General features: G+C 46.4%; 1 protein-coding gene and 1 long non-coding RNA gene across 2 annotated transcripts in view; both read right to left on the reverse strand.

The window, feature by feature from the left end:
• Positions 1-12,801, reverse strand: part of Strip1 (striatin interacting protein 1) — a 19,479-nt gene extending 6,678 nt beyond the window's left edge. The window contains exons 1-12 of the mRNA XM_031375137.1: positions 12,581-12,801; positions 9,208-9,277; positions 8,427-8,501; positions 7,988-8,122; positions 7,777-7,897; positions 6,734-6,802; positions 5,635-5,741; positions 5,397-5,524; positions 2,687-2,869; positions 2,125-2,342; positions 994-1,059; positions 825-888 (exon numbers count right to left, since the gene is read on the reverse strand). Of these exons, the coding sequence (XP_031230997.1) occupies positions 825-888; positions 994-1,059; positions 2,125-2,342; positions 2,687-2,869; positions 5,397-5,524; positions 5,635-5,741; positions 6,734-6,802; positions 7,777-7,897; positions 7,988-8,122; positions 8,427-8,501; positions 9,208-9,277; positions 12,581-12,760 (1,416 nt within the window). The 5' untranslated portion in view covers positions 12,761-12,801. The remainder of the gene's footprint in view (positions 1-824; positions 889-993; positions 1,060-2,124; positions 2,343-2,686; positions 2,870-5,396; positions 5,525-5,634; positions 5,742-6,733; positions 6,803-7,776; positions 7,898-7,987; positions 8,123-8,426; positions 8,502-9,207; positions 9,278-12,580) is intronic.
• LOC116093599 lies at positions 11,565-12,574 on the reverse strand. The gene is made up of 2 exons (XR_004119760.1): positions 11,958-12,574; positions 11,565-11,869 (listed from the first exon to the last, which is right to left on the reverse strand). It is a non-coding gene; the product is annotated as an uncharacterized LOC116093599 (long non-coding RNA).
• Positions 12,802-13,516: the final 715 nt, after the last annotated feature.

Raw genomic sequence — 13,516 nt, forward strand, 5'->3', positions numbered from 1 at the left:
AAAAAAAAAAAAAGAAAAAAAAAATCAGGAGAGAGACATCACAGGGAAAACTGTGTTCTCAAAAGCCTAGTGCAGAGACCGCCTAGCACTACCAATTTCAAAACTGGACTTAGAAATTTTACAGTTTATAAACACACTGGAAAGACTCCTGACCCTTGGTGTCTTCTCCCTGCTAATCTTACACCCCCAGCTCCCCCAGCTCCCTCTGAGCAGTGAGCACAAGAGGAAAACAGGGTAGTCTGAGACTCCACCTGCCAGCCTGCTGAGAGTCTGGGTCCTGTCTGCCCTCGAGCTGTCTGGGCCTGGGTAACTAAGCCTGCTTGGTGTATGCTAGAGCACACGTACCATGATGCTCTTTTTTTTTGTTTTGTTTGTTTTTGAGACAGGGTTTCTCTGTGTAGCCCTGGCTGTCCTGGAACTCACTCTGTAGACCAGGCTGGCCTCGAACTCAGAAATCTACCTGCCTCTGCCTCCCAAGTGCTGAGATTAAAGGTGTGTGCCACCCCTGCCTGGCTCACTATGATGCTCTTTAGCCTTGCTCTTCAGCCATTCTATGAACAGTAGAAGCTGTCAACATCATTTCCATCTGCCAACTCCTCTCAATTGCCTTAGAACTTGGCTAAAGAAAAGGGAAGGCTACTCGTGGACTCCTTGAACTCTAAAGACCAGTATGTACATATCTGTAACCAATGTCATCCTTATGAAGAGAAGCTTCCCAGGCTCTTGCTGGCAGACAATAGCCCTGAAAGGCTTCTCCCTTGGCCCAGGCTCACTTTATTCTCCTGGGACTAAACAAAGCCAAAAGTTCCCTTAGCACCACTTACTTGTTTCAGTGTCTTGATGCTTTCGTGGATTGGCCTTGGCAGCCCCACCACTGTGTTGGTGTCACTGGAGAATAAAGAAAGCCTTATGCTGAGCCCAGAGTGCCACTCACCGGTCTGCTGCCCCAAAGCCAGGTGAGGGCACTTCAAAGGGACTTTGGGTCACACTCACCTTCCTAGCGTGTAGCCTATGAACTTGCTGCGGCTGGATTCAAGGAACATCTCAATGTCTTTCTCTCTACCAAGCAAGAAAGAAGGGCAGATTTTATCAAGTACTGTTTCAAGGTGTGCCAGTCATAGGCCTCTGTTCTAATAGACAAAGCATCTCCAGATGCTTATTCCAAGACAGGTAAAGGTCTCTTACCATAAGGGGAAAATCTGAATTCTGGTTACTTTGTTTTTTATACAATTTTGTTCATAAATTTAAAGCATATTTCTATCTCTATAATAAGCATGGCCAGTTGACTCAAAATTAGGGACACATATAAAACTCAAAAGCACAGCTTATTCAAACAATAGTAATATTTAACACTTTTAAACACCAAGAAGTGTAACAGACATAAACTACTGACTTTAAACAGGTCATTTTCTTGTCTCAACAGAAACACTTTGGCTTTGAGGGTGACCTGTTCTACATTCTTCTCACACAACATAGAAAGCTGAGGACATACCCTCTTTTATATCAGTTCACATACACATCTCTTTATTAAGATGCTGCCTACCAAATATATTTCTTTTTTTCATTTGTTTTGTTTTTGAGACAGGGTTTTTCTGTGTAGCCCTAGCCTTGGCTGTCCTGGACTTTTTTTGTAGACCAGGCTGGCCTCAAACTCTCAGAGATACAGCTGCCTCTGCCTCTCTAGTGATAGGATTAAAGGCATGTGCCACCATGCCCAGCTACCATTTAACATTCACCATTTAACATTTCCAGCTACCTTTCCATTTTTTAATTTACCCAAGCATATTGTTTAATACATTGGATTTTTTAAAAAACTCTTCATCTATCATTTTTAAATAAAAAGCTACATATAACTCCAAGATGAATGGGGATAGATTTGCCTAAATACTCATTTTTTTCCTTTGTCTTTGTTCACTCAAGTTTGACCAGTTCAAACTACTGACAGAGGAAGCACACAAGGGTTATTCTGTGTGACATCAGCAAGGCCATCCTCACAAAAGTGCACAGGACAGCTCAGGGTAACTTAAGGTCATCTTAGCCTTGCAGAGGACTACTCCAGGCCAGCACTAGTCTGAGGACATAGAGGTTCTCACTTCAAGAATATTCTAGAACTCTGAGACTCACCTAACCTTGGGAGCCCAAGGGAGCCCTTTTGGGCAGGTGAGTCTGTCGGTCTGAGGGTGCTGTAGTGGGGGAGGCATCACCTCGTCTCGCTCCAGGGGAAAAGCCTCCCCCTCCAGGCTGTTGTCATCGTCATTCTCCTCTTCCTCCTCCCGAGAGTCATCAGCCTTATAGGGATCCCGCTCGTTGAAGGCATCAAGATTGTCCTGCTTTATCAGAGCCTAAAAGCACAGGGAAGAGCTGAGAGAAGCAGCCAACCAATGAGATGGTGGCCAAGGGACAGAGTTCAAATGGAACAGATGGACCCTGAGATCAGGAGGAATATGGAGGAGTTAGGACTGGAATGAAGTGACAAGTCACTTCTCCAGCACTCAGAAGCTGCCATGATGTTAAGTGTCCACAAATGCTGGGCCTGAGGCTGGGAATAGTGTCCCTGCTATGGAGGCACGACTCCTCGTCAGCTCTTCTAATAACCTGCTGGCCCCAGGGATCACGTACCCGACCCCACTCCCTGAGTATGTACTCTGAGATCTCTCAGGAGGCCTGGGGCCCTCGGTTGCCTCACCTTGTGCTCCCGCCGGCCCCGCTTCTGCTGCTGCTCAATCAGGTCTGAGGCAGAGGCTGGTGGGGAGGCAGCCCGCATGTTCCGGATCACCTTAATGCTGTCCTCAGGCAGAGGGGGAAGGCCCAAGAGAGTGCGCTTCTCAGCCTTCATGCTCTGTAGCTCCTCAAAGCCACCCAGCGTGCACTGTGTAAAATGGGGGTGCAGAGCTTAGGTCGCCATGTCCTTTTTGACATCATTATGCTAAAAAGCATGCATGACATCGTGGGAACCCAGGTCTTTATAGAGACCCACATAGCCACTTGGATAAAAACTAAAGCTTTCAAGGGGAGTCTAGTGCTCTCTATAAGGGCTAAGAGAAAAATAATGAAGGAAAAAATTAAACACTGGCTGATAGAAGCTGGCACATGATACACACAGCTCTGTATGTGTATCTAATTTTAAAAAGAAGTCTCTAACTTTAAAAAGAAACAGGTTGAGCATGGAGTGGTGGCACAGACTGATAATCCCCAGAAGGAGGATCACCATAATTTTGGCACAGACTGATAATCCCCAGAAGGAGGATCACCATAATTTTAAGTCCAGCCTAGGATGCATGGCAAGTTCCAGGCAAGCCAAGGCTATATAGAGACCATGTTTTTAAACCAACCAACCAATCAACCAACCAACCAAACAAACAAACAAACAAAGTAGAGCCAGTTCTTTCAAACATCAGCAGACTAATACTTCAAAACTGCACATGTCAATCTTCCAATAAGACTAAAACATACTGTGTGTAGCTCAAATGAAATAATATAGTAAAATAAAACAGAAAGTGGTTTGACGTCCTCACTAGAAGCCCAGGCTCTAGCCTGGAGTCACTGGCTGCTCAGTGACAGGATTCCAAGTGACTCAGCTTTCCTCTTAGCCTAAGTAAGGCTTCCTGAGGAACCAGCAGGTCTGGTCAAGATAAAGCTTATACATACCCTATGAGGCTCTAACTGGCTGCTGAGCACAGTGCTCCTTCTGGAGAGAGAGCTCCATGCTTGCCTGGGGCTTGGTTTCTGACAATGTCCCCATCCTAAGTATGATAGTCCACCACTCAGCAACCATTCTCTCCCCGGGTAGAAACAGAGTCCATCTCACAACACATCCTCAGGAACCCGACCATCTAGAGGCTCACTCTTGCTTCCTTTAAACGACTTCTTCATGGGGTTAGAGAGAGAGCTCTGATGTTCAAGGCTAGGCTCACAACTCAAGTAGCAAAAGTCATCTGCCCAGTGGGTTTTTGTTGCCCCAAACCACAAATACAGGTTTGGGAGTGGTTTCCAAAGAAGCACCTTGTCTGAGGGTGAAGCTGTTGCATGACTGAGAAAACAGCTTTAACAAGTCAGGGAACCAATCTAGTATCTTGAATGCCAGCCTCTAACCCCCAGCTTTTTTTTTTTTTGAGACAAGGTCTTATTACCATGTAGCCTTTGCTGGCCTCAGACTCATAGAGATCTGCCTGCCTCAGCCTCCTGAGTGCTGAGACTAAAGGCGTGTGCCACCACGTCCTGTATTTCTTTTTCATCTCTTTTCTAGAACTTTTACAAAAAAACTGAGCCTGGTAGCAGATACTGATGAGGCTGAGGCAGGAATACCTCAATTTTAAGACCAGGCCTTCTGTCATAAAAAGGTAACTGACTGAGAAAATGGCTTAGTGGGTAAGAGCACTTGTTTCGAAAAGATGAGGACTGAATCCCCAGTGTTCATGTAAAAAGCCAGACGAGCCGCATGTAAGACTGTAACCCCAACAGAGCTGGGTAGAAACAGTGAGATTTCTGGGAGTGCTTGCTGGATGCCAGCCTAGGACCAGGTTCTATTAGAGACCCTGTGGTAAGGGAATACAACCAAGAATGGCAGAGCAGGACACTGATGTCTCCTCTGGTCTCTGCACAAGGGTGTGTGCAGCTGCACAACGGTGTGCACAGACACATGTACCAAATGCACACCTACATGCACAGGAAATAAGCAAGTAAATAAAAAGTAGAAAGAGCACCAATGGGTGATCTGGAGAGATAGCTCAGTGGTTAAGATCACTGGCTGCTCTTCCAGAGAACCTGGGTTCAATTCCTATGCACACAGCAGCTCACACCTGTCTGTAACTCCATTTCCAGGGTATCTGGCATCTTTACACAGAAAACACCAGTGCACATAAAATTAAAATAAATAAATTTTAAAAAAAGAGCTCCAGTGATGTAGTTCAGCAAAGTCTGTTTGCCTAGCATGCACAACAAGGTCCTAGGTTCAGTCTATAACACCACTAAACAAATACTTTTGAAACCAAGTAGCTACATATTCACATAATTCAGTATTCAAAAAGGAATGTAGATATTCATCATTATCCATGGGAGACCGGCTCTGAGAATTTTCTCCCACCCTTCTCTCATAGGTAGATATCACATCTCTCATTAGATGGAATGGTACTTGTGTTTAACCTATGTACAACTTTCTGCAAGCATGAATTCATCCCTAGATTATGTCTAAAACCTAATGGTACATAAATTATTGGTATACTAGTTAGGGAATAATAACAAGATCTATATAGTCAATACAGATGCAAACCTCATTCTATGACCTGCATTTGGACGCATATATGGATGTGAATCTACAGGTCCAGAGGCCAACTGTATAAAGATGTCTCTTTCCTGCCCAGTGTCCTAGCATATGAGTGCCCCAAGAAGGTGCTCACCAGTACAGTCTTCCAGAGCAGCAAGAGAACTTTCTTCATGGGGAAGTGGGGGGCATGGCCACTGCAAAATTTGGTCACCATCCCAAATAGCATGATGGCAAATGGCTCGTTGTTGTACAGAGGGGAACCTGGAAGTGACTCAAAGATATCAGGACTCCAGGCAGCAACAGGACCCACCCAAAGCCCTCCAGTCTCGGCTCCCAAGCAAGGCCTTAGGAGAGCATCCCCAGGGGCCTACCCAGCTCAGCTCTGAAGGTATGTCGCATTGTTCTCCACTCGGCTTTGTCACCATCACAGTCCTGGTGAACAGTCTCCACAATCAGGTACATGATGTTGAGCAGGACCCTGAGCACAAGAACCAGCTCATAAGAAAGTAAGACAGGACCAGAGGCACGTTCAGCCAGGAGTGGTAGTGCATGCTTGTAATACCAGGTCTTAGAAAGCTGAGGCAAGAGGGTCTCAAGTTTTAGGTCAGCCTGGGTTGCACAGTGAGCTCTAGGCTAGCCTAAACCTTAAGGTATGAAGACAATCTCAAACAAACAAAAATGTGAGGGAGGAGCCCTTGGGATTTCTCACTTCCTGGCTAAGATGAAAACATCTATGTGTGTGGTAGGGATGTATGGCTGTAATATAGAGAAATCCGAAAAAAGGAATGACACCTGAGACCCTGAAGAGTAGAAGGGTGTCTGGCTCTTTCTCCCCAGACTATAACTCACCCTGTATCTCCAGTGTCTAAAGGAGCTTACTCAAAGCTGACAAATGTGAACAAGAATGGCCTAAAGAATTCACTGTCCTAAAGAAAAACAACACTACTCAGAGTAAGCTACTGAGGTCAAAGCAGGGAAGGATTACAGAAAGGAGGGCAGAGCCGACCAGGTAGAGTGGAGAACAGGAGGTGAAATGCAGAGACCCTAATTACAGGGAGGAGAACCATGGTTTAAATTCCAAAAACAGATTTCGACCCTAAGACATGGAAAGACTACCCCACTGTTTAGCAGCTGCTATTCCTGTGCAATCACGAAGCACTGTCAGGATAACTCAATGTGGATGGGCAACACACTGTGCACAGTGGGTGGTGGGAGCCCAAGAGCAAGCTCCTGGGTTTTCTCCACATGTAAGGTATTCCATAGCCAGCTTCTTAGCAGATGATTTCCGCTGGATTTTCCAGGCTGCCCTCTCCCCTAACACCTCATCAAGGCCTACTAATGACTCCCAGTGAGCCTATCACTTGAGCTGATTAATGTGTGCAAAAACAATGCACACATAGCTAAGAAATGCTCAGCCTTGCTCTGAGCTCACTTTCTGGCTCAGGGTACCAGGCTTGTAGTTCATCTCACCTCAGGTCTGTGCTGTCAGCCAGGGAGATGGCAGGCTTCCTCACTGCACTGCTGCATGCGGCACTGTTACTGCAGGAGAGATCTGAATCAGCTTGACAGGGTGAGGGAGGTAAGTGACGTCCTTGACAGTACCATCCTACCAGGCAACATGATGCTGTGTGTGTTTACACGAGACCTTAGGACACCACTGTGGTTAAGAACTCAAGCCCTGAACCAGACTGTCAAGTCTCAAAGTGTGAATTCTGGCTCTAACATTTACTAGTTATGTATATGTGGGCAAAGTAGAGCTAATTTCCTTGTGTCTAGTTGCCTCATCTACAAAATCAGAGTGATAACAGCACTTGAGTCATCAACATGAATTAATATGTAATGTCCTGAGAACATTACTGAGTACTGCCTGTAGACGCAGTACTCAGTGAGTGCTTTCACCTTCTACTGTATTTATTTTAATTTTGTTGTTTGGTTTTGGATATGGTCTCACTAAGTAGCTCTGCTACCCTGAAACTCACTATGTAGATCAGGCTGACCTCTGACTTGTAGCTATCTTCCTTATTTATGATAGCTGGTATCCTTAAATGAGCAGTAGCTGACCTGACCGTGAAACAAAGGACCAGAGGCAACAGGCTTTGTTGTACCTACATGTCATATTTGGGCTTGGTGTCCTGATGAAGAGGATATACAGAGGGGGTCCACAGGATCAAAGGGTTCAAGATGAGAAGTTTCCTGTGGGGGTGTTTTGGGCCTGGGCAGGATCTGCCCGGGTACAATGGTCTAGCATTACAGAGTATGTGGAGCCAGCACAAGAACCCCTCATTACTTGGTATCAGCATGGGAACTTCTCACCCTTCTCTACAAGTTTATTTTCTCATCTCTTTATTATATTATTTTCCAAGGAATAAGTAGGTTCTCCATTATTTAACCTTGCATATTCCAAACAGCCTGGAACAGACCCTATTTATCTGTCTCAAATGTTAGTTCTATAAGCTCAGGCCCACTTCCCACTGCTCCCTTCCGTGCGTAAGCCCCTCAATAGAAGTGCTCACTCTATTTCCATGTTCAGAAGCTCCACCAAGGCATTGAACGTGCCCACCTCCAGGAGCAGAAAGACGTTGTAGCGCATCCAGAATTGCACTTCTGCCTCTGAACTGCACTCTCCAAAGGTACCTGTAAACACAGGGCAGAGCTTACCAAGCCCATCCATACACAACCAGGCACCATCACTACCAGAGGCGCCCGGGGACATCCTCACAGTACCTTGGGCAACATAGAGAATTGCTCGGGCCACCTTGAGTCTTTTCTCTCGGGCAGTGACTTCCAAGCCATCCAGAAGCCTCATTGCATGGGTACGGTGCTGGTTGGTATCCAGCTCAGTCCACTTCTTGTCTGACACTGCAGAGCAAGAGACACTTCTAATTGAGCCCACACAATCCCTCACAGTGGAATGGACTGTGTTGACCTTTGAAATTAGGACAGTCACAGGACCAGAAGGACAAGTTACTCTTTCATAAAGGATAAGGTCACACTGCTCTCATCAGAATGCCTACTCTACATGTCGAGTCTGGCCTTAAACAAGTAGCACAATTTTTCATAGTCCTGCATGGCTTAGATCAGTCAGACAATGAAGAGAAGTCCTGTGTTGTCCTATGCTGTCCTAATGGGGCAGAGAACCAAGAAGTGAGGGAAATGATCTTACCATGAATCCGAAAGTCCTCTTCAAAGCATTTTCGATTCATCAGGAATTCTGGTCCTTCTGTATAGCTGTAAAGCTCTGTCAAAGAGCAAAGTCTCCTATCACCACAGTCCACATCAGGTCTCAAATGCAGCAGAGAAAGTCAGGCTTTCCTTTCCAGCCCCAACTCTATTCCTGCCTGAGTCACAGTGATTCTCAGACTACTCTTTCTAATTACTGAGTGAAGAAGGCCTTAGTCTTCTGATGTGCTCAAAGAGATAACTAACACCAGCCACTGCAATGTCAGTGGATTATAAATATGGGCATTTCTAATAAGATGTGCATCATTAGACTGTGCTGTATCAGAGGCTGACTATCTCCCTGAATATGTCTTTAGTGTCACGCCCTGAGTAGGATTATGAAGACTGGAGAAGCAACTCATGCTGACCTCACATTCTCCATCAACAACAGTAGCAGCAACGGATGTGCCAAGATTCAAGCACAGTTGCTAGCATTCCCATGACTCACAAATGTGTGAGAGATCACTGCTCAGTTGGTATGTCAGTGAGTACCACTGACTGTCTTACATGGGACTGGGCGCTAACCAATTCAGATGACTTCAAACCAGACTTGTCATGGATATAAAGGACAACTGCAAACAGCCAGATACATAGTCCAACTTGAAGAGCTAATTTATGTTTCAAATATCATTACTAGGAATAAGTAGGAAAACAGCCAGTCTTAATCTTCTTAGGAACCTAGTCAAAACTCCTGTCATATAACACAAAGGTCTGTTCGTCTTTACCTGCGAGCTCTGCAGCCCACTTGTCTGTGTCGGCATACTCAAATTCCAGGTCTGGAGACTCAGAATAGCCCTGGTGAATGGAAAGAATGTCACATAAAGATTCCCCTGAATGTTTAAGGGTAAACACACACGTCTCAGAGACTGCAATGCGTGACATCAATGCCTCAACTTTTTATTGATCATAATATTTTGTCTCCTGGACTAACGGAAGGTCCCCTTTATGCCCTGTCCAGCTCCCTGTACTTCACCTTCAAAGCACCCACTCTGCACTACAATTATTCACTGAATCTCTCTTTTTCTGTCCTCCCTCCATGAGACAGCAAGTTCCTCGAAACAGGAACTCTGTTTTACCGACCACTGATATGTTATATATCTGTTCAATAATAAACACGAAACTTCTATGTACTTTGTACAATAACTGAGCACTCCATATAATACCGAATATCTAGGAGTTTCCTTTCTTTCTGAATTGTGGACTAGAAACAGCTAAGGATAAAAGGAGCACTGAAGCCACCCTGCTCACCTCAATTCTCAGTGAGGACTGACAGAGAAAGCAGAAATGGAACAGACGGGCCTCCCTCCCACACACAGGAGAGAATGCCATGAGAATCTGTTAGGGATAGGTGATTCCTGAGAACATGCCATCTTGGAAGCCTTAAAGAGAGGAGCTCTGTCCTGACTAAAATGTACTTGGAAGACCAGAGAGTACAATTCAGCATAGGGTACTTTCCTAGTATGTGCTAGACCCTGACTTAATTCTCAGCATGGGCGGTGGGGGAGTAGGGGGTTGGTGAGAGAGTGAGATGGAGGGTGGGGTCAGGGAAAGCCTTCTAATAGATAATGACCCCTGACAAAATGACATAATATGCCCACAAACGATAACTCTACTCCTTATTCATGGATACTAGTGGACACCTTCATATGCTACTGAGCTTCTAGGCTAGAGATATAGTTCAGTGGTAAAATGATTACCTATCATGTGTAGGGTCCTGGGTTCAAGTCCCAGTACCATTAAAACACAAATAAAATCAATAGTGCACACATTACTGAGGTTGAGTTTCATTTACGGAATGGGAATGACAAAACTCTGCTTGGAACTTAGCTTAAGACTTTTTTTTTTTTTGACAGTTTCATATCCATTATACAATGTATTGTATACTTATTTACCACCAAACCCATTACCATTTCTTAGCCCCTCCCAATGTGTTTATGTAGAGACAAGGCTTTTACTATGCAGCCCAGGCTGGCCTTGAACTCTGATCCTCCTTGCTCAGCTTCCAGAGTGTTGAGACTAGAAGCATGCTGGGCTGCCTTTGGCACATACTGAGCTCTCCTCCAATGTCAGCCTCCTTGTGCTCTAGGCACTGATCAGATCCCCAAATTACTGACTTCAGCTGTCAGCAGAGGAATGTGCAGCATCAGCACCTCCAATGCAAGGAGACAGATCGATTTGATGGGCCCTCCAGATGTTGAATCCAGTGAAATTAAAGGGCAGGAAAAGAAACAGAAATGTATAATAGAGGCTGAGGACATACCTCAGCAGTTTGCCTACCTTGCACAAGGCTCTGAATTTGATTCTCAGCACCACAAAATAATAATAATAATAATAATAATAATAATAATAATAATAATAATAATAATAAGAAGAAGAAGAAGAAGAAGAAGAAGAAGAAGACTGGGCAGTGGTGGTGCACACCTTTAATCCTAACACTCAAGAGGCAGAGGCAGATGAATCTCTGTTGAGTTTGAGGCCAGCCTCATCTACAGAGAAGAGTTCTAGGACAGCCAAAGCTACACAGAGAAACCCTGCCTCAAAAATAAAAACAAAAACAAAACAAAAAACCCCCAAACAAACAAACAATAAATAAAATAAAATGTACAAAATGGTATTTATCTGACTATTTTGTGGCTTCTTAGGAAAATTTAAAACTTCTTTACCTGCTGAGTAAATTTTTTAAAAAATGTATTTATGTGTCTATCTGTGTGTGTATGCATGTGTACATACAAAAGCCTATGGAGGTCAGAAGGAGGGTACTGGATCCCTAGGTGCTAGAGTAACAGGCTGTGAGTGGCCCAACATGAGTGCTGGGATCCTCTGAGAGAGCAGCAAGTGCTTTTAATCACTGAACCATCTCTCCAGCTCACTCAAACATTTAAAAAAGAAAGTTGAGAGTGTAGTTCAATTCTCAGGGTCCTCTTCAGAAAAACTGGACAAGTCTGGTCATTAAAGATCTCACTAACTTAACTTCCATACTCCTCCATACTTGAGAGATCACTGAGATGTAGCCACTGATCATTCCACAATAAAAGGCTCCTAAAAGGTCCATCTTTTTCAAAAAGGCCACTCTGAGCTCATCCTCTCTACTCTGGGCTTGTTTATTTGTGACAAGGTGTTATCAGAATTTGAGCTGCTGCAACAACAACAAAAATGTTTGAAGGGAACGATTTCATAGGTTTAAAGACAGCATCCTTGGTCTCTGGTACGAGATGGAGCATCAAATTTGAATTTGAGGAATTCCCTCAGTAAGTGCCTGGCTGTTCATCACACTGGAAGTTGTCCCAGGTGGAGGAGACTGCGTAGTAATCGCTCTGGGAATGAATGTGCTGATTAAGAAGCCCTGAAATGCTGCGACGAGGACAGGCGTGTGTTCATTCATGAATTCTGCAAACGGAAGCAGTGGGAGGAATTTTAACTTGGGGCGAGGTGAATAGCTCCAGACGGGCGCGGGCAAAAGGGAATCAGAGCTCACTAGCAAGAAGGAGAATCCTGCGCCCTTTGTGTACTTCTGATCCTTCCCAGCTCAGCAACTGGGCTCACGGGGCATGCAAAAAATACTTTGGCACGTCCGGCAGCGGTTTGATCCTGCACCGACTAAAATTCGGAGGGAAGCCACAGTGCGCTCTCTGGGCTACTTCACACAACCTGGGGCCCGAGCAGCCCTAGAGGGGGAAGCTCTTGTTCAACGCGCCCCCTCAACTCTCCTAGGTCCCTTCCGCTGCCAACTGGCGGTCGCCCACTCCCCCTCCTAAGATTAGAGGTCGGAGACGATGAGGCGCTACCGAGCGAGCAGACCACCAGGTTCTGCACCCCGGGAGGGCTGTGCCTCAGGCCACGCCCCCGGGGGCAGACTCGCCGTCCCTGGCGCCGGGACCTTCTCCCCGGGGGCCGCAGCAGAGTTGGGGACAGGGCTCCGGGCTCTCCTCCCCGGGGCTGTGGCGGCTGCCAGCCTCGCTCACTGCACGGCTCTCAGGGACAGCTCCCAGGCTCCCTGTCACGCCATCCGGAAGCCCGGCCGGGCCCGGATGCCGCCCCGGCCCCCGGCCCGCCTCTGCCACCCGCCCGGTGCCAGCCTCGCCCCCCTGCAGCTTTGACCTCCGAGTCTTTGCGCTGGTTGCGGTTGAACTCGCGGGCTTTACCCCCCGGCAGGAGGCCTCCGGCGGCCCTCGGCGTCCCAGGAGGAGGCTGTGCGGTGGCAGGCGGCGGCGGGGGTGGCGGCTGGGGCTGCTTGTTGTTCACAATCAGAGGGCCTGGACCGGCGGCTGCCGGCTCCATCTTGGCTGCTCCACACCCCCGGCTCAATTCGCGGACGGCCTCCGTCAGGCAACTCTCGCGTGATTTCCTCCAGGAACTTTCCCCAATCGCCATAGTCAGTGTGGCTGCGTGTGTTGAAAGCCGCAGCCGCCAATCACCTTCCAAGGTCTTTCCCGTCTTTGTCGTTTAGTTTCTCCTCCCTCCCTCCCGTGGAACGAAGCCCCAGACGTGAGGCGGGGGCTCGCAGGAATCCCTTGAGAGGTCTTTTTAATCTGTGAGACTTAACACCTCCATTAGTTGTCTCTGATCATCGCTTTGCCTGGCCTCACAGTCCTCCCGGTTCAAGGTGAGGCCAGAGGAAAGGGGAAATTAGGGAAGTCTTCGGTAGTGAGAAGAAGCCCTTACTCGTGGGTCTAGTTGAAACGGTTTACTAGCAAAGATTTTCTGTGCAATTAACAGCTGGTTATGGCTTTTCTCCCACCTTCCCACTGAAAAACCTCCAAGTCTGTAGGACTCTATGAGAAACACCTTGTGCAAACCTAGGGACTCCTGGTTTTTTACTTATCAGATGACAATTCCATCCAAGACACCTCTGGAGCCACGTTAATAATCTCACTTATCAACAGACACAAGATGCACAGGGGTGGAGTGAGGATTTCTTAACTTTATAGCTTGAGGCCCCAAAATGGTATGTATGGCTAATACTAAGCCAGTGAAGAGTCTCCTTTGGGGAGGACATCCCCATACCCAGGGATGATTACTTCCTTTTAGCGTCTT

Source organism: Mastomys coucha, unplaced genomic scaffold (assembly GCF_008632895.1).
Source record: "Mastomys coucha isolate ucsf_1 unplaced genomic scaffold, UCSF_Mcou_1 pScaffold16, whole genome shotgun sequence".
Lineage (NCBI taxonomy): Eukaryota > Metazoa > Chordata > Mammalia > Rodentia > Muridae > Mastomys > Mastomys coucha.